Below are 21,223 nucleotides of genomic sequence, written 5' to 3' on the forward strand. Positions count from 1 at the left end.
ATAGAGAAAATTGAAACACCTGAACTTGAAAAAAAAAAAAGCCAACCTTTCTAAGATCTTGGGAGAACTATTGTGGCTATCCTTGGGGGAATTGGGACCCAGAACTTTGGTGGTGGGTATAGTGTGGAACTATAGATACCCGTCTTATAATCTGGTAAATCACTAATAAAAAAATAGATCAAAGGCACTGAAACTATACCAAAAGTCTTATTTTTTTTTTTTTGCCTCCAGGGTTATTGTTGGGACTCAGTGCCTGAATCACGAATCCACTGCTCCTGGAGGCTATTTTTTCCCTTTTATTACCCTGGTTGTTTTGCCACTGTTGTGGTTATTATTATTGTTATTGATGTTGTCATTGTTGGATAGGACAGAGAGAAATGGAGAGAGGAGGGGAAGACAGAGAGGGGGAGAGAAAAATAGACACCTGCAGACCTGCTTCACTGCCTGTGAAGTGACTCCCCTGCAGGTGGGGAGCTGGGGGCTCGAACCGGAATCCTTATGCCGGTCCTTGTGCTTTGCGCCACGTGCGCTTAACCCACTATGCTACCACCCGACCCTCAAAAGTCTTATTCTAAGTCCAGTTGGGGAAGTATCTTGAACTATTCTTGGGTAGACTTTAAAATTCTGGAAATGTAAAGTGAAAGTATATTTAGTTTTGTCTTACTCTAAGCACCCCCTTTGAAAGTTGTGCTACCTCAGCAGTTGAGGGTTGGAAAAATATAGATTTCAACTTTGAGACCTCTAAGCTGGTTTGTACCTGTCAGTGATAGGAAATGTCTCTGGGTCTGGGCACTAATTACTTAGCAGGTCTCTGTCTTTGTGGTATAGAGGGTGGAAATGTTGCCACTCACTTGGGCTTCAACCCTTCTATCACTTATTAACTTATTTAAGCTCTCTGACATAATACATATAATACTTAACCTGGAAATTCTTCTGTTATGAAGAATTATGTAATATCTGTAAATCATTTTGTATACTCTGGTGCCTTCTATTTCTCTCTCTTTCTCTCTCTTTCTTTTCTTCTTTTTCCTTTCCTTCCTTTTCCTTTCCTTTCTTTTCCTTTCCTTTCCTTTTTTCTTTTTATCAGAGCACTGCTGAGATCTTGCTTCTGATGCTCCAGAGGATTGAACCTGGGACTTTGGAGCCACAGGCATAAACATCTTAAACATTATGCTATGTCCCCTACCCACTTTGTATACTCCAAATTATCAATAAAGTTGTTTATGTATTTATTTAGTTAGTTATATACTTGGAATTATCTTGATCTTTTTACCCCAGTACTTTATCTGTGGTGAATTAATCATAGAGAAAATAGATTATCTCCATTTAAACTAATTGAAAATGCCTATCTACTTGCTTTCTGAAGGCAGACGTTGCTCTTCCCCAAAGGAGTGGTACCACTTGGGAGATGAAAATATAGTAAGTTCATACAACCAGCATATGTGTTATCTGCTGTGAGAAAGGAAAGGGGATGTAGAGACATGAGGGTGACAGCAAGAGATAATGAAGAGAAAGAGATGCAAAAGCCCTATGAAAGAAGAAATGAGGATTCATTGTAAAAAGTAAAAGAAATACAGTGTGACTGGATAGCAAAATGTAAGTAAGAGTATTGATCAGTAAGATGAGACTGGAGAGACAGGAATGGGTTAGTCAGATGTAATATTTTAGTGCATATTAAAGGTTTGAATCTTTTCCTAGAAAAAATCAGGATGTCACTGAGGAGTTTTAAGTACATTAATTGCATGATTAGATAGCATTTTGAAAACACAATTTATGCTTTATGATAAGAAGAATTTACTGGAGGCATGAGTGAATATGAAGAGAATAAGTTACATAGCATTAGTATGTCAGTGATCCAAGCAAGAAATGATAAAGCAAAGACTAGGGGTGATATGGTGACCACAGAGAGAATGGACAGTGCTACTAGTGATCTGAACATGATTTAATGACATATTACAACTATAGAAATAAATGATAATTTTTAGCAGTGAATGTTTATTCTAGAAGATAAGAAATACCTCAAATCAATACCTTAAGCAAATTTAAAAAGAACAAAGCCAAGATCTTGCAGAAGATAGGAAATAAAAACTATTAGCATGATGATAAACAAAAGAGAAAATTGAACAACAAACAATAGAGAAATCAACAAAACCAAAAGTCGTTATTTTTAAAATATGGAAGTAACCCAAGTATTCATCAACAGGAGACTAGGTAAGTAAACTATGGTGTATATGTAGAAGTGGAATATTATTTGGTCTAAAAGAAGATTCTGACATATGTTGCAACATGAGAACCCTTAAGGACACAGTCCTAAGTATACTAAACCAGCCACAAAAAATAAGTGCTGTGTGATTAGACTTATATGAAATGTTTGGTATAGTCAAAGTCATAGAAATTGACAGTAAATGATACATTCTTGGGACTGAGGGAAGGGTTAAAGGGTTAAAGGGAACTGGGGATTATGTCTGATTAGTATAGTATCTGAGTTATACAAATTGAAAAATTTATGGAAATGAGTGGGTTAACTGTTTCACATTCTGAATGTAATACTATGAGATAACATCCCTAAAATGGTCAGGTGATATATATATTTACCATAAGAATGTGCTACATCATCTCCTTCAGAGGAAAAAAATGACAACTAGTTAAAAAAAATGAAAACAGGACTATTAGATTTAGTGGGAAGAAAGGCATTGTCAAACTTAGTGAAACTCAATTTGGTAAAATGATGGGGAAAAGAAACCAGATTGACATTGACATTGACATTGACATTGGTTAGAAGTTGGAACACAGGAGATACAGTAAGTGTAACCACCTTTTTAATCTAATGGGTCCTAGTTCTAGAGAACCAAACCCAAGATATTCCAGTATTTTTTCATATTTTGAGGCATGGAACTTCAGAAGATTGTAATTCTATGTTTTATAAGTATATTTTGTTGGGATTATGCTACTTCTGTAATAAATTCTGTTAATAAATTAACTTCTAGGAGTCGGGCAGCAGTGCAGCGGTTAAGCGCACGTGGCACGAAGCGCAAGGACAATGTGAGGATCCTGGTTCCAGCCCCAGCTCCCCACCTGCAGGGGAGTCACCTCATAAGCAGTGAAGCAGGTCTGCAGGCGTCTATCTCTCTGTCTTCCCCTCTTCTCTTCATTTCTCTCTGTCCTATCTAACAATGACGACATCAGTAATTACAACAACAATAAAAACAAGGGCAACGAAAGGGAAAATGAATATTAAAAAAATTAACTTCCTCTAGTATTTCAATAGAAAAAAATTAGAGTTTAGGATCACTAAGTTCTAAACCAATAATTATGTTGGTAATTTGAATTCTGAAAAAAGTTTTTTGGCGGTTTAGAAAAGTAAATAATGTTGAGATATGTTTATTACTTCTGAAATGAAGGTACATATTTAAATCACTTTTGCTTCTGACATTCTAGTTCCTTCCCTAACTGGGGCTAAAGGGATTCTTCAAAGGCATTCTTGAGTCCTAACCAAGATGTAGGAGGAAGATAAAATGCTTGTGAGTTCTGTATTGTCCTCTAGTTAATCAGTAGAACTAGTAAACGGGAAAGTACCAAATTTTAGCTTTTATATTAATCTGAACAACTTTCTTCACACTTTAATCCTTTGTCAGTATCACAACTTTGTCCCACTTCTAATAGGTATTAAGGTGTTCTGAATGTCGCTCTTAAGTTTTGGTATTTAGCATTGAACTGAAAGAGACATTTCTTTAATAGGATTTCCTCAGGAAATATTTTACAAGATAGTAGTTCTTAAAAAATGACAAATACTCAATTCCTTTTGTTATTTATTTATTTATTTATTTATTTATTTGTCACCATGAATCCACTGCTTCTGATGTCTTTCATTTTTTTTAAAGAAAATTGAGAGAGGGAGTGGAGATAGAGAGGGAGAGAGAAAGAGAGACACTTGCAGCCTTGCTTCACCACTTTTTAAGTCCCCTCCCCACAGGCGGGGTTTGGATGTTTGAACCCTAGTCCTTGAACATGGTGATGTTTACACTCTACTGTGTGTGCCACCACCAGGCCACCTGGATTCCTTTGTATGACAATGTGAAATATCTTCCATGAGGCATGGGTTTGGTTAAGGGTAAAGATATGGAGGAATAGGAAAGGAAGTCTGTCGATGACCTTACCCTTTAACATAAATATCACTTGACTTCTGTCCTGTGAAGATGTTCTCATCCTCTAAAATTACATCTTCAGTGTTCCAGATGGTTACTCTCAGTTCATACCTAGGATAGGGAAGGACAGCACTGGGTTAAAGACCTTGAAAAATGAAGAGTTAATTCTGTTAAGTCGGTGAGGTGATGATGTATCAGCTACTCTGATCTTGGTACTTGTTCCCCAAAACAGATCTATACAAAATCATCACATTTATGTGATCATACTTGATAATCAATCCTTAAAAAACTGATACAATTTTAAAAAATGACTTGAAAACTGGTTTAACCAATTCTTAGGTGATCCTGGTACTACTCTGAGTCTATAAGCTTCCTTGACTTTATGGAGTTCAAAATCATCAGTATTCTTAGGGTTGGTTCTATCAAAGCTACATTTCCCAGCTAGTGTCCTAAGAATCATGATCAAGAAATAAGAACAGAAAGTAGAAATTAGGCTGGGTTTGATGTATTGCTCCAAAACAAAGGATTCTGGGGAGGGAAAGAGGCTTTCAGGTCCTGGTGCATGATGGTGGAGGAAGACCTGGGCTGGGGTGAGAGTTTCTTGCAGAAAATTGAGAAATTTTACCCATGTATCAACAACTGTATTTACTGTAAACCATTAATCCCCCAATAAGAAATAATTAAATTCTATGCAAAACAGAAGAAAAGAGAATCATAATAATCTCTGACTAGATACTCCTTCCATAGTTGAAGATTGTTCAAAATGTGGAAATTGAGAAACCACTTGCACTGAACAGGAGCCATCATTTAAATCACTAACCACTGTCCCCCTTCTCTGGCCCCCAGCACCACCACTGTAACTAGCCAAGCGGAAAGTGGAGTATGATTATGAGGTACTGATTCATCAACATGTCATACTGCAAATCAAAGAGTAACATCTTTTAGACTGAGACCATAGTCTCTTTGCCTAGGAAAAAAAAAAAAAAGGTTGCCAATATAGCACACATGGATAGTGTGCCTGCTTTGCCATGTATATCACTTGGGTTTGAATCTGACCCCCACCACAATGGACAAAGCTTTAGTGATCTGGTATCCCCCTTCCTTCTCTCACTTTTTTAATTTTTAAAATTATCTCTATTGATTGAATAAAGAGGGAGAGAGACAGAGAGACACCTGCAGTTCTGCTTCATTACTAGCAAAGCTTTTGCCCTGCAGGTGGGAGCTGAGGGCTCTAACCCAGATCACTGCACACTGTAACACGCGTACTTAAGCAGGTACACTCAATCCGGCTACCTCTGTTTCTGTTACTATCTGAGAAAGTAGACCAAGAATGGCAAAGTCTTGGCAGCAGCAGCAGCAGCAGCAGCAACAACAACAACAACAACAAACTGGTCTACAACTGACTGACTTACCCTTTGGGTTTCCTTGGTGAAATGTCAACAGGAGGTCCAGGCTGAGGCATATCTTTGGGAAACATGTCCACCCACATCTGCAGGCGCCCCTTATTAAGAAAACAAAAGAAAGTATATTTTAGCTTTTGGGAGGGACTAGGGCCTGGGAATTGACCACCCCAGATTATAAAAGATTCCTTTATCAGAAATGGATGTTAACAACATGCTAGTATTAAACATGTTCAGAATGCATGAAGAAAGTGGGGCTTTAGGACATTGCCCTCAATGTAGATCAACAATGGTATAGAATGTTCCATCCTCAGAAGGGGGTTGGATAACATACTCTGTCTACCACCTGAAGATGAGCCCTGAAATTAATAGGTGCAACTCAGAATGTTCCTACGAATGACCACAGAATGCAAGTTTGTACCTACAGGGATGTAGAGGTTACATAGGCTCCTATGCTGAATATGGGCCCCAGATCAAATCGATGGGGTTTACAGTCAATAATCTATCAGGGGAGGGGATATGGAGCTCTGGTGGTGAGAATTGTACCCCTCTTATCCTATGGTCTTGTCAGTGTTTCCATTTTATAAATAAGTTAATTAAAACAAACAAACAAACAAACAAACAAAAAGAAATTGAAATTGAAATTGTAGATGGTTTTTGGTAAAATAGCTACTTTAATGTGTGTTCTCCCTCTCCAGGAACAAGGAAGGTTCTCCATTTCTGTGTGTCCTTTTCTATCTTTTATCAATGGTCTGTAGTTTTCCTTATAAAGGTCCTTCCCTCCTCCGTGATGTCCACTCTGAGATATTTTTTTTAGGTTTGGTTACATATAAGATTAAGTTCTTCAATTCCCTTTCCTTTAATTTGTTATTTCTATATAGAAATGCCACTGATCTATGGTGTTAATTTTGCATCTTGCTAATTTACTGAGTCCTTGCACATTGTATCATAACAGTAAAATAAAATATGAAAAAAGTAAATATAAAGGTGAACTTGGGCAAAAAAAAAAAAAAAAGTGGGGCTTTGATACGGACTAGAAAGGATAGGAAGGATTTGTTACAGTGTCCCCACAAGGCAGATATTATTGTTCCTTATTAGAAGGTGATAAAACATCCTACCCATGCATATATAGATTATGTGTTAGAGTTTGTATTCAAGCCTTATCTGTTGGCTCTAGAGACCCTGCTTTTTCTACACTTTCTTAAGAATTAGATGATAAGCTGGAAAGATAGCTCACTGGATAAGGTAACTGCATTGCCATGATTGCAGCTCAGATTCAAGCCCTGTGACCACATTGCAGGGTGTATGGATGTTTTGACTCTGTAGTCTCAGGCCCCCCATTTTCTCTCCCCTCCCCAATTTCCCCCCAAGTTTTAAAAACTGGCCAAGAAGGGCAAAATTGCATATGAACAAAATTCTGCTTCCACCAGTAATAAAAAAGACAATTAAATCTGTCAGAGTGTTGTTTTATTGTTTCCAAGGTAACTTCACATCCTCTCTATCCATTAATACTCCAGTCATGTCTTTCTATTACACATAAGGAAATTAAAACTTTGTGAAATCAAAGAGGTACTATAGGTATTCACATCCCTTGCTTTGGACTCCATCCATGAGACTACTCTGTTACAAGGGTTTAAAAGACCATGTGGTGAGGAGGTCCAGTGAATTCCATGCTCAACTATGCTGTATGCATGAGTACTCTGTTAGCTTAGGCAAGAAGGTGACTGATCAACAAGAGTGGGTATGATCAGGGGGAGATTTTATACAAATGAGGTAGGATTTCCTTCAGAGCAAGAATGATATGTAGAATTTGAAAGAAGGCTGAATTTAGACTAAGAAAAGTACATGATTTCTAAGGGAAGGGAAAACATAAGCAAAAATTACCATTTTGGAAGTGAGAAACATTTGATGGAAAAGTGCAGTTCCAGGGTCTCTAAAGATACATTAGAATAGGGTGGGCTGCCCCATCAGCTGGGGCCCTAGTCAGGTAGACCTGGGATTCCCATACAGACATGATGAGCCTAGACCTCGAATAGATCCCTTTCTCCATTATCACTAGTCATCTCCAACATAAACAACATAATGGACCCTTTTGGGGGTCCCCATAGGACCTTGCCCTCAGTGTGGAATAACAATGGTAGAGAATGTTCCATCCTACAAAGGGGTGTTGGATAACATACTCTACCTATCACCTGAAGAAGATGAGTCCTGAAATTGGTGCAACTTGGAATGTTCCTACTCATGAGCACAGAATGCGAGTTCAGACCTACAGGGATGTAGAAGTTACATAGGTGCCTATGCTGAATATGGGCCCCAGATCAAATAGATGGAGTTTACAGTCAACAAAATGTATACACTTTTCCCATAGTTGGGAGCTACTCTCTGCCCTGATCCAGCTTTCTAGCTCTTTTTCTAGCCATGACATCATCTCCCCAGTTAATAACTTGGGTCCACCTGCATATCAGATGTCAGGCACAGGGAAAATCTAATAAAGTCATGGGACCTTTGGAATATACCTAAAATAGACCTACTAGCTATTTCCAAAACAGAGACCCCAAATCTTCATCTGCAATGTTCTTGCCTTTAGGTTCATGGCTAGTCAACAATTTAGGCTTTATATGTTAACTCTTTTTCAGCCACCAGGTTCCAGATGTTATCATGATGCCAACTGGACTTCCCTGGGCAGATAACCCCATCAATGCATCCTGGAGCTCTGCTTCCCCAGAGCCCTTCTCCACTAGGAAAGAGAGAGACAGGCTGGGAGTATGGATCAACCTGTCAACACCCATGTTCAGTGGAGAAGCAATTACAGAAGCCAGTCCTCCCACCTTCTGCATCCCATAGTGCTCCTGGGTCCATACTCTCAGAAAGTTAAAGAATAGGAAAGTTAATAGGGGAGGGGATTAGATACGGAGCTCTGGTGGTGGGAATTTTACCCCTCTTATCCTTTGGTCTTATCAGTGTTTCCATTTTATAAATTGATTAATTAAAATATTCAAACACTGAAAAAAATAATAGGGTGGCCTGAATGTAATGCACAGGGTTAAGTATACATAGTATGAAGTACAAAAACCTGTGCAAGGATACCTGTGTCTTTCTCTCCTTCTCTATCTTCCCGTCCTCTCTCAATTTCTCTCTGCCCTATACTATTTTTTTAAAGGTAACCAGGAGCAGTGGATTCATAGTGCCAGCACTGAACCCCAGCAATAACCCTGGAGGCTAAAAAAATAATAATTAAAAGGAAATATACATTAGAGTTCACCTTTAACCAGAAAGCCACACCTGACAAATATATTGAAGGATATCAGCAACCAAAAAATTTTAAACATCTGGTAACATTTTCAAGAGACACCCATAGGTTCCTATATCTGATAAGGGCTTAAACTTTCAAAAGAGTAGCTCTCCACTCCAACATCCCTGAGACAGAGGGACAGATGTTCCTGCCTCACTAACGAAGCACACTGGTTTTGCCAAAGTTACACTGTGGATGAGCTCAGTGCTGGGACAGGACTCAATCTGGTGCTGTAGATGGAATCTGGACTACTCAAGTGGCATGAGTTAAAGCCCAACTCTACTTGCAAAGGGAGAAGTTTTTAAGAAAGTTACTTAAAGTATCATCTTAACCTCAGTTTCTCTCAGAAATTATGATTAATCACCCAAGAGGTGATGCGGTAGTAGAACTCCGGACTTGCCAACTTGAGGCCCTGAGTTTGATCCTGAGTGCTGCTCATATAGAGTATAGCTCCAGCTCCCCCTCTCTTTCTGTGTGTGTGTGTCTCATAAAATGAATGAAATAAGATGAAAGTCAAAATAAGCACATCATGAAGTTATAATGAGTAAGGTGACATACACACATACATGTTCATCAAAGACAATCCTGCCATGTGTCCTTTGTGTCATCTTCCTATTAACAGTGACCTCTTTCACTCATAAAACAGGCAAGTTTGAGTGAACACTTCTCTGGCCATCCTAATTAGGTGAGATAATTTATTTCAAAAGCTTATTATAAAGGAGGTTGCTAAAAGAGTTTGTATGTTCTTGCCTTCCTAATCTATATTTCTAGGTATTTGTTCTCCAAGCAGCAACTTCTTGGTATTTCTTCTGGATTAGTGACTATCTTTCAGGCAAAGGTCACTTCCCAGGGGGTTGAACATTCCTATGAGGCTAGACACATTCTCTACTCTACCTGCTCCATTCCTGGTTTATCTTTGAGGTAGAGTGGCCGAGTTTCTATGTGCTCAGGAACCAGCCTACATCCAACCTCTGTGATATCCTCCCATGATCGTAACACCTTGAGGGCCAAGTGTTCGTATGACTCCACCGTCTCATCTGCACAGAAGAGAGAATTAGAGAGGCCTGTCAGATATTAGTTCCTGTAAAGAGATAGTAGTGGCCTGTTACATGCATTTTTAAATTCTTCCTTAAAGGTTCATTTACATCTTCCAAGGTACAGAAAGAGACAAAGAGAAAAGGCAGCAAGAAAGAAAAAGAACTAAGAAAGTTTGGAGAAAAAGAAAGTTGGGACAAAGTGGTGGAAATGACAGAGACTGAAATATAGACAGGGAGATGACTTTAAAGGATGCTTTGACCAGTCAGGGTCACTGCAGCATTTAAATCAGATTCCTCCAGAGTCCATGAATTACAAGCTTTACTTCATGGTAGGGAGAAGGGCATGCTTCCTGGAGATATCAAGTAGCTTGCTAGCTCTGTAATCTAAGAGAAGCTGGGCATCAGATGATCCTCAGCCAAGTGATGAAAATACTAAAATGTGTTCTCAAGTGTTTGTTTTTCTTTCTTCTCATTGTTGCCTGAGATTTCCTTCCTACCAACACTTACTCACAGGAAAAGTTTTCTGATCTGTTGTTTTACTATAAGAGCAATTTCATGGTTAAAAAAGGTGCTCTTAGAGTGGCTAGGGAGATAGTTAAGTGGGCAACGTACATTCTTTGGATGTTTGAGATGCTGGATTCAATTTCCAACATAAGACAGTGATGTCTTCCATAAAATAAACAAAACCTGCTTTGGTCTGAAAGGTAGCTCTGCTGGTAGACTTCACATTTTACTATGTATAGAGATGTAAACTTGAGCTCCTGGCCACCATGTGGGAGGTGGTGTCTCTCCTCTCTCTCTCTTTCTCTCCCCTTCTCTGTCTTCTACCATTTAACCAGAAAAAAAAAATAATAATAGAGAGAGAGAGAGAAAGTAAACATTCCAGGAGAAGTAAAATCAAAAGCCTCAGTGATATCCTGGCAGCAAAGCAAGCAAATAAACAAAGCCTGATGCTGGAAACAATAAAGCAAAAATTGTTAGGAAAAATGACAAGGTTTAGAATGATCAAAATTGAAGTTTTTTTTTAAAAATATTTTAATCAATTTATTTATTTACTTACTTTTTATTGGATAGAGACAAACAGAAATTGAGAGTGGAGGGGGAGACAAAAAGAGAAAAAAGAAACAGAGAGATACCTGCAGCTCTGCTTCACCACTCATGAAGCTTTCTTCATGCAGGTGGGGATCAGAGGCTTAAACCTAGGTCTTTGCACAGTGTAATGTGTGTGTTTAACCAGGTTTGCCACCACCTGGCCCCAAATGGCCAGATTTTGCATAGGAATATTGATAGAGACAAAACAATGAACTAAGGTTACTTGAAGAGTTTAATAAGAACTACTAATACAAACTAATCTTGAGGAGCAGCAAGGTATTTCACCTGAGAGGGTGACTACTATGCTATGTACTTGACCTAGGTTCTAGCCCTATGTCTACCAAATGGCAGGAAGCTTTGGTGTTGTAGAGTTCTTCCACCCTCACCCCCAACTCTTCCTTCCTTCCTTCCTTCCTTCCTTCCTTCCTTCCTTCCTTCCTTCCTTCCTTCCTTCTTTCCTTCCTCTCTCTCTCTGTCTCTCTCTCTCTCCTTCTTTCTGTCTTTATTTCCTTCTTTCTTTCTCTACTCCATCCTACTTCCTTCTTTTTAAAACAGAAATGTTTGAAAATACATTTTGACTTTATTTTATTTGATAGGAAAAAGAGATTTTGAGAGGGAAGAAGGATAGAGTGGAAGAGAATGACACCTGAAGCACTGCTTTGCCACTCATGAAGCTACAGGTGGAAAGCAGGGGCTTGAACCTGAGTCTTTGTGCATGTCACTGTGCACTTAACCATATGTTCCACTGACTGTGCACTTAACCATATGTTCCACTGACCTCACCTCTATCTCTCTTTTTCTATTTGAAAAAGCAGATTGGGAACAGTAGGAGTAATTAAGTCAAGGTGATGACAAACAAAGAAACCAACAAACAAATGCTCTTGAAGTAGGAATGATGACTTAGTGGGTAAAGAGTATTAAGCATGCCTGAAGCCCTGGGTTCAAGCCCTAGCAAGACATATAACAGAATAATAGTCTTGTCTCTCATTCATAAATAAATCTGAAAAATTAGAAGTGATCTTGATGAGCACAATGTTGATGAGATTTTTGGAGCAAAGAGTGGTAACTCTTTACTCAGAAAATACAGACTCTTGACCAAGAAACTAAATGCACTCAATAGGGTATACTGTGAACAAATATTTTTCTCAACAGAAACTTACTATATACCACTAACATACTATATCCATTAACAGCATGCAATAAATTTCAATAAGTTCTTAGAGACAAAACAATAAAGTGAAAAGAAATGTTAGTGTCAAAGTGGAATGAACAAAACAAAGTAAAAACTTTCCTTTATTGGTCTCTCTACATCAAAAGCACCATGAATTGGCAATCTTGAAGCATCAAATGGACAAGGATGAGAGTAAAAAAACTGTACACTATAATTTGAGTGAACTAAAGGTGACTGTTTTCTCATCTGAAACTTATGAAGGCCTCTCTGGGATCTTACAAGTATGCATCGTGATGCTTCTGTGGAGAATCTACTTCTTGGTGTCCATATAGGACAGTTATGGGGACAATCTATTTGGTATCCAATTATTTATTTAATAAACTAATCCTTTTAGGATTATTGTCTCTTTTCTGATGCAAATTCTACTTCAATGATCTATGTAGGTAGAAATAGCAACAATGTGTAAGAAAGTTCATAGTAGCACTGATTACTATTACAAAAACAATTGACATGATCTAGGTAAATAGCATAGCTATAATTTTAGTGGAGCTCTGAAAAAGCAAAAGAGATCATTCCAACCTGCTGAAAGTGAAAAGGCAGGTTCCAAAACCCCATACATGGTGTGTTTGCAGTTCTGTACAAATGTGAATACTATGCATACACAGAGGTTAGAAGGAAATGGGACAGTGTATAGCTTGCTTACTTCTGAATTCTAAGATTAGAAATAATTTTTGTTAACCTCATTAATTTATTTTTTATTATTTTAAACAATTTATATATTTTTAATGAGAGAGATACAGAAAGAAAGGGAGGGAGAGAACGAGAGAAAGAGACACACCAAAACACTTCTCAGCTGTGGCTTATAGTGGTGCTGGGGATTGAACCTGGGACCTCAGAGCCTCAGGATTAGAGTCTTTTGCATAACCAGCCCTAACCTCCTTAATTTCCCACACTTTATAGCATGAATACATCTTTTACACAAGATGATCACTACCTCTAGCCTCTGAGACTATCAGAAGCTGATATTTTTCCCCCAGTAGGGTTATCACTGGTGCTTGGTGCTGGCACTATGAATCTACTGCTCCTGGTGGTTGTCCCCCCCACCACCACCTTTTTATTTTATTTGATAGGACAGAGAGAAATTGAGAGGGGAAAGGGGATATAGAAAGGAAGAGAGAAAGACACTTGCAGATCTGCTTCACTGCTCATGAAGCATCACCACTGCAGGTAGGGAGCAGGGCCTCCAACCCAGGTCCTTGAATGGTAACTTGTGCATTCAGGGAGGTGCATCATCCTCTGGCCCTTTTACATTTTTCCTCCTTTTTCTTCCTTCCTTTCTTCCTTCCTTTCTTCCTTCCTTCCTTCCTTCCTTCCTTTTTTCCCTCCATTCTTCCTCTTCCTTTCTCTGTTGTTGTTGTCACTGAGGTTTCACAACTCTGAATTTTTTCAGACAGAAAGAGAACAAATGGGTAAGCTCAGCTGAGAGAACTCTCTCAGCTCTCTCAGAAGCAGACTTTTCAAAAGTTAGCAGGAGATCAAAGTTAGCAGGAGATCAAAGTTAGCAGAGCACATGGTAAGGAGTTACCAGTGTCCTCTTCAGTGAAGACTGTTTCCCCTGAAAAAATCTGACTTCCTATCTGTATTTGCCCAGGTTGAAAGTAGGGTCCATTCAGCTTGTGATCTTTGCAGAGTTTGGTAAGGATCTCAGTGGGTTTGGACGTGTCCCTCCAGGCATTGTATCCTTCTCTGGAAAGAAGAGGAAGAATAAATAAGACACATTAGGTGCTTGTTGGAAGGGCTGTCTGAGTATGACCTGTGTATATTTTGCCATTCAGTGTGTATATTTGGAGCTAGTATTTCTTTACTAGTTTTTAGTGAAATTAGTTTTGCTTTATTATTCCCTGTGTTCTGATCACACACACATCCATATATATGACTTTTATAAAAAGTATAACTTCTTAAAATATTAATTTATTTATTGACTATAGATAGAGATAAATCAAGAGGGAAGGGGGAGAAGAAGAGACAACAATACTTCACTGTTTGTGAAGTTTTCTCCCTGCAGAGGGGCACTAGGGGCTTGAACCTAGTCCTTGTGCATTGTGACATGGGCATTCTCCTGGGTTTGCTGCCACCCAGCCCCAAAAGGTAGAACTTCTAAGTATCCCTAATAAAGGGATATTTCAAAGTTAACTCAATTGCCAAATAATGTGATTATAGAAATAATTATCTATTGCCTTCTCAAACCCTAAGACAGCAGGAACCTCCCACTTACTCTATAGAGCCTATATTTCCCCCAGTCCTAGAACCTCTGGGGTAGGGCTCACTTTCCTGTATGATTCTCTCAATTCATACCAAATGATATTGCTTCTGCTGATCGCAACCTAATCAATGCAATGAGTACCACTTCAGCGTGTTTCACTTCAGACTGTGTCCAGAGACATCAGGCATGGAATGTCAACCCTTCACCCTCATTACTCAGGTGAGACCTTTCCTTTCATAGGATTCTCTAATTCCATTCCATGTGGTTCACTTCCTAACAAAGTCCCAAAACCTAGATATAGATAAGGTCCTGTAAGATAGAGCATATGTTCACATGTATCCATAAATTAGGGCAAAATACATAGCAGAAAGCAAAAACACACAATAGTCTGTAGTGAGTCAGTATAAAGTTCATAATGAAATACTGCCTACTTAGACTTAGATACTCTCCTCACCTACTTCCTATTATAGTTCTATCACTCACTCCAAAGCTAATCTCATCAAAGCAAGGACTACAAAAGCCTAATAAGGGCAAGAGACTGGCATACTCTAATAATGACTCTTTAGTCACTTTCAGGCCATCCCATCAGTTGGGGCCCTGCTGAGATTCCCAGACAGACATGATGGGCCTAGACCTCAAATAAATCCCTCTCTCCATTGTTACCAGTCATTTCTATGAGGAGCAACAAAATAGAGGCCTTTTGGGGCCCCCATAGGACATTGCCCTCAACTTGGATCAACAATGGTAGAAAATGTTCCATCCTCTGAAGGGAGGCTGGAAAATATACTGTATGCTACACCTGAGGAAGATAGGTCCTGATATTGGGGCAGTTTGCAATGTTCCTACTTATGACCAGAGAATGTGAGCTCAGATCTACAGGGATGCAGAGGTCACATAGGATCCTAAGCTGAATATGGGCTCCAGATCATATCAAATCGATGGGGTTTACAATAAACAGTATTTATACACCTTTCCCATATTTGGGAGCTACTCTCTTCCCTGATCCAGCTTTCTGGTCCTTCTGCCAGCCATGACATCATCTCCCCAGACAATAATTAGGATCCACCTGCATATCAGATTTCAGGCTCAGGCAAAAAAACCAAAATTGTTTGGCTTTGTATGTTAACTCGTTTTTCAGCCTCCAGGTTTCAGATGATAGCATGATGCCAACCAGACTTCCCTGGACAGACAACCCCACCAATGTGTCCTGGAGCTCTGCTTCCCAAGAGCCCTTCCCCATTAGGGAAAGTGAGAGACAGACTGGGAGTATGGATCAGCCTGTCAATGCCCATGTTCAGCGAGGAAGCAATTACAGAAGCCAGACCTTCTAGCTTCTGCACCCCATAATAACCCTGGGTCCATACTCCCAGAGGGGTAAAGAATAGGCAAGCTATCAGGGGAGGGGAGGGGATACAGAGTTCTGGTGGTGGGAATTGTGTGGAGTTGTATCCCTCTTATTTTGTGGTTTAGTCAACGTTTCCTTCTTATAAATTAAAATTTTTTTTAAAAAGAACTAAGTATCTTGTCATAAAAATTTTGTGAAGAGATTTATGACATTTTAAAGCTATGTACCTTTTTTTCTTAAATGAAGAACATTCACCTAACATAAGACAGATGAATCTGAAGCTAAGCAATTCAGTGGCACAAATGCTGTGCAGCCACTAGCTGTACCTACTTCCAAAACTTGCTTTCACCACAACAGAAACCCTGTGCTCACTAGGATGCTAAACCTCACCCCTCATCTCCAGCCCCTGGTAATCAGTATCCACTTTCTGTCTCTACGAATTTCTCTTTTGCTTTTGTTCTGTACCTAGAAGAATAATTATTCTTCTGCTGCTACTACTTCTGAGGGAAAAGCCTAGTTCTTCTTTTTAATTTCTCTACTTCTTTCCTCCCCTCTCACACACTGATTCACATTGTCTGTTCAAGACACAGGCAGTCTCCATGTCCTGTTTCTTTAATCACTGATTTCCCTGCTGCTAGATTTCCTAAACCTTTCTAGCCCCTTCTTCCTTTAAAAACTGGCAGTTAGGCTTTGAAAGGCAGAGGGATTTAAAAATTACTAACTTGCAGTTTAATGGTCCCTAAAAGTCACAAGCAAGATAAGCTTGATTGTATTTGCTCACTGGGGTATGGGACTCAGCAGCATTTGATTTGCAGGAGCATTTAAGTAAATCAAAATATGGCTACAAAACCATTTTACTCCATTATTTCAGAGATATGAGGGGACTGGAGAGCTCATCCAAGTCATTCCTTGAGTCATAAATACTCTCACAGGAACTGGTTCTGCTGTCTTATTTTGAAAGCTTTTAAAAGAACAAAGCTTACAATTTTCCTGACTAAAAGATTTTGTCTTCTGATAGTTCCTCCATAAGGAAAATTTTCCAGGGGCTGGAAGGTGGCACACCTGGTTGTGCACACATATTACAGTGCTCAAGACCCCCAGGTTCAAGCCTGCAGGAGGAAAGCTTTATGAGTGGTGAAGCAGGGCTCAGGTGTCTCTCTTTCTCTCTCCCTCTCTATCACCTCCTTCCCTCTCAATTTCTGGCTGTCTCTATCCAATAAATAAATAAATACAATTAAAAATTTTTAAAAAGGAAATTTTTCCAAGCAAAGGCTGTGCCATACTTATTGTCCTGATATTACAGTGAAAATAACTAACCATTCTCTGAATGGCATTCTCGCAGGTTCCTGAGAGAAATATTGAAGCTTCAGCAAATTCACCTCTTAGTGAGATTTTGCAAACTACTCTGGCTTTCTACACTCCATGAGGAATAGGTCAGCCACTATTGATTTAAAATAATATTTAGTTGACAGTATAGATTGCTTCTGATATAAGGCAATAGGCATGGTAGAAAATTGCAAATATACTAGGATCCACCTGCATATCAGATTTCAGGCTCAAGGAAAAGAAAAACTAGTATAGCCACAGGCCAGCTGGAATATAACTAAAATATGCCTACCAGCTATCTACAAAACGAAGGACCACCCCTCCCCCAATGACTCTTCATCTGCACTATTCCAGCCTTTAGGTTCGTGATTAGTCAACAACTTGTTTGGCTTTATATGTTAACTCTTTTTCAGCCACCAGGTTCCAGATGCTAGCATGATGCCAGCCAGACTTCTCTGGACAGACAATCCCACCAATGTGTGCTGGAGCTCCAATTCTCCAGAACCCCACCCCACTAGGGAAAGAGAGAGGCAGGCTGGGAGTATGGATCGACCTGTCAATGCCCATGTTCAGCGGGGAAGCAATTACAGAAGCCAGACCTTCCACCTTCTGCATCCCACAATGACCTTGGGTCCATGCTCCCAGAGGGATAAAGAATAGGAAAGCTATCAAGGGAGGGGATGGGATATGGAGTTTTGGTGGTGGGAATTATGTGGAGTTGTACCCATCTTACACTATGGTTTTGTCAGTGCTTCCTTTTTATAAATAAAATTAAATTAAATTAAAAAAAGGAAAATTGCAAATATGGTATAAGTTCAACTTTTGTGACAAATAGTACAGAAAAACATGAGAAAAATATTTTACATAATTTATCTCTGGACAGAATGATTTTATACTTTGTGAAAGCATTATCCTCTACTTTTCCTATTTCTTAAAGTTTCTACTTGTGTATATATTATTTTATATTCAGAAGAAAAAACTTTCCGAAATTAGTCCATGGAAGTTGAATAAATAGTTTTCTACCATCAAAGATGGAATTTGTAATATATTTTTTTTTCCAATCAGGGTTTTTGCTAGGACCCAGTGCCTGACTGAAGGTACCATACTTTCTTTCTTTCTTCTTTCCTTCCTTCCTTCTTCTCTTTCTCTCTCTTCTTTTTCTCCTTTCCTTCTTTCTTATTTTATTAGACAGTGTGAGACAGAATAGATAGAAAGAGACATAAAGGAGAGAAACCTGTAGCATTGTTTCTCTCATGAAGCCTTCCCTTTGTAGGTGGGGATCCGGGATTTGAACATGGGTCCTTGTCCCTGGTAAAGTGTGTGCTCTCCCAGGTGAGCAAAGACCTATTCCCCTTATTATTTCAAAAGATGCTGGATACAACAAACTTTTAAAGAAGAAGTCTGTGATGCATATTTTTAAATAAAGCAGAGCTTGATATAATTGTAAAGAGTGAAAGTTGGGCCCACTTCTCCTTCTTATGTAAAATGCGAATAAGCTCTTCATGTGTTTGGAGAGAACTGAGTAAGAGGTACTTAGATACTGGAAGCACTTATGAGTATCAGTTATGATAACCCAGAATATTGATGGATTTTTAGTATAGTACCATATAGTAACTGATTTTCTTATAGTATCACTCCCTCTGGGAAACTGTCTACTAGGCTCAGGTGATTGGATTAAGACATTCAAATCACATCCACACAATTTCAGCTCTTGACTTTTGAAGAACCTGCCCAGATTTTATGTAAGTGGTGTTTCTCCACCCCCAACAACCATCAAGTGCAGTGGACATTTCAATAAACCAACCCTGTGCTGAGTGAAGCCCACCTGAAATAGGAAAGCCTTCACTGTCCTTTCCAGAACTCCGGCAAAGCAAGGCCCCAGACTCAGAACACCAACAGGGTCTCCAAGGGAGGAAACACTTACATCTCATACTGACTCTGCAAGCCACAGATAGCTCTGTGCTTGCTGTAGAAGCGGTTCTCCAAGTCAATCCTGGTCTCGCCAATGAGGTCATCAGTCCCAATCATGTCATGGTCATAGATTAGGACAGAGAGCAGGGATTCCTTTGGGAATGTGGCCTGGATTTCAAAGGACCTGCAATCCAAGGAGAAGTTTTAGGAGTCAACGTTCAGTTGCAGAGATTCTCTCTCCTTTGCTTTCAGCTAACCAACCTTCTTACTAAATACTCAGTAACCCAGGTTACTTAATGGATGCTTAATTTAATTTTTTTAAATTTATTTATTTATTAATGAGAAAGAAGAGAGAGAGAGAGAAAGAACCAGACATCACTTTGGTATATTTGCTGCCAGGGATGGAACTCAGGGCCTCACATTTGAGAGTCCAGTGCTTTATCTACTGCACCACCTTCTGGACCACCTTAATTTAATTTTTCATTGAGATGCAATCACTTTCCAAACTGTCTACCTAATTTCAATAGTCAGTAATCACCTATTTTGTTATATGACAGAGAAAGAGACAAATAGGATAAAAGAGAGGGAGGAGAGAGAGAGAGAGAGACACCTACAGTCTGCCCCACCACTTGTGACGCTCCTCTCTTGCAAGTGGGGACAAGGGACTTGAACTCCAGTCCTTGGGTGTGGTAACTTGTGTGCTCAACTCGGCATGCCACTGTATACTTCCTGGGGATCACCTCTTTCATGAATATGCCTCACAGTCTTTAGCTAGGATAATAGTAGAAGGGAGAAGGAAGCCTTGAGTCTTAGTCTTAAGCAGAGCTACTTTCCAATTTTGCTTTTGAATCAATGACTTCCTGGTTGTCAAACTCTGGGAAAGGTGTTTCATACCTCTCAGCTTCCTTATGGGTAAAGAGAGATCAAGTATTTATTTATACTATAGCATGGTGGTTAAACGTAATTTTGGTTATACAAAGCACAGTTAAAAAAAATGTTTATTGCCACCAGGATTATTGCTGGAGCTCAGTGCTGGCATTATGAATTTACAGCTCCAGGTGGTCATTTCCCACACTTTTTTCTTTTTATTTGACATAACAGAAAGAAATTGAGAGGGTGGGGGAGGTAGAAGGAAGAAAGAAAGAGAGACACCTGCAGACCTGCTTCACCACTTGTGAAGCATTCCTCCTGCAGGTGGGGAGTAGGGGCTCAAACCCAGATCTTTGTGCATGGTGATATTTGCATTTAACCAGGTGTGCCACTGCCTGGCCCCTAAAGAATACTGTTACTCCCAGATGTTCAAATGGCACCTAATAGATTGCTATTATTGCTTTTATTGCTATTTTTTCAGTAAGATCACAACTGATTTTATTTTATTTATTTTAAATAAAAATTCTACTGAGGAGAAGCCACACAGACACAGAATTGTAGGGTTGGACCTCACCCCTGTGAGAATATCATACATCAGAAAATGTAGCAGCAACAAATGCTGGAGAGGTTGTGGGGACAAAGAAACCCTCCTGCACTGCTGGTGAGAATGTCAATTGGTCCATGTCAATTGGTCCAACCCTTATGGAGAGCAGTCTGGAGAATTCTCAGAAGGATAGAAATGGACCTACCTTATGATCCTGCAATTTCTCTCCTGGGATATATCCTAAGGAACCCAACACACCCATCCAAAAAGATTTTGTGTATACCTATGTTCATAGCAGCACAGTTTGTAATAGCCAAAACCTGGAAGCCACCCAGGTGTCCAACAACAGCTGAGCAAGTTGGGTCTATATATGCAACGGAATACTACTCAGCTTTAAAATGGTGAATTCTCTTTCTTTACCCCATCTTGGATGGACCTTGAAGGAGTCCTATTAATTGAGACAAGTCAGAAACAGAAGGATGAATATGGGATGATCTCACTCATACAAAGAACTTGAAAACAAGATCATAAGGGAAAATACTAAGCAGAACTTGGACTGGAGCTGGTGTATTGCACCAAAGTAAAAGACTCTGAGGTTGTGGGGGAACGTTCAGGTCTTGGAACAGGATGGCAAAGGAGGACTTAATGGAGGTTGAATTGTTACATGGAAAACTGGGAAAGGTTATGCATGTACAACCATTAATTCCTAAATAAATAAACAAATAAAAAGAACTGTAAGGTTAGAGTCCTATTCCTACAAGATTCTGAGCTGCTTGAGAACAGAGATCAGCCTATTCCATCTTAATGTTGTTGGAGTCTGTCTTCAC

General features: G+C 39.3%; 1 protein-coding gene across 1 annotated transcript in view; it reads right to left on the bottom strand.

The window, feature by feature from the left end:
- Positions 1–21,223, bottom strand: part of FER1L6 (fer-1 like family member 6) — a 151,226-nt gene that overhangs the window by 11,944 nt on the left and 118,059 nt on the right. Inside the window, exons 32-36 of the mRNA XM_060195393.1 lie at positions 18,996–19,166; positions 13,723–13,883; positions 9,732–9,874; positions 5,558–5,646; positions 4,158–4,256 (exon numbers count right to left, since the gene is read on the bottom strand). Of these exons, the coding sequence (XP_060051376.1) occupies positions 4,158–4,256; positions 5,558–5,646; positions 9,732–9,874; positions 13,723–13,883; positions 18,996–19,166 (663 nt within the window). The remainder of the gene's footprint in view (positions 1–4,157; positions 4,257–5,557; positions 5,647–9,731; positions 9,875–13,722; positions 13,884–18,995; positions 19,167–21,223) is intronic.

The sequence above is a fragment of the Erinaceus europaeus genome, chromosome 1 (genome assembly GCF_950295315.1).
Source record: "Erinaceus europaeus chromosome 1, mEriEur2.1, whole genome shotgun sequence".
NCBI classification, from domain to species: Eukaryota; Metazoa; Chordata; class Mammalia; order Eulipotyphla; family Erinaceidae; genus Erinaceus; species Erinaceus europaeus.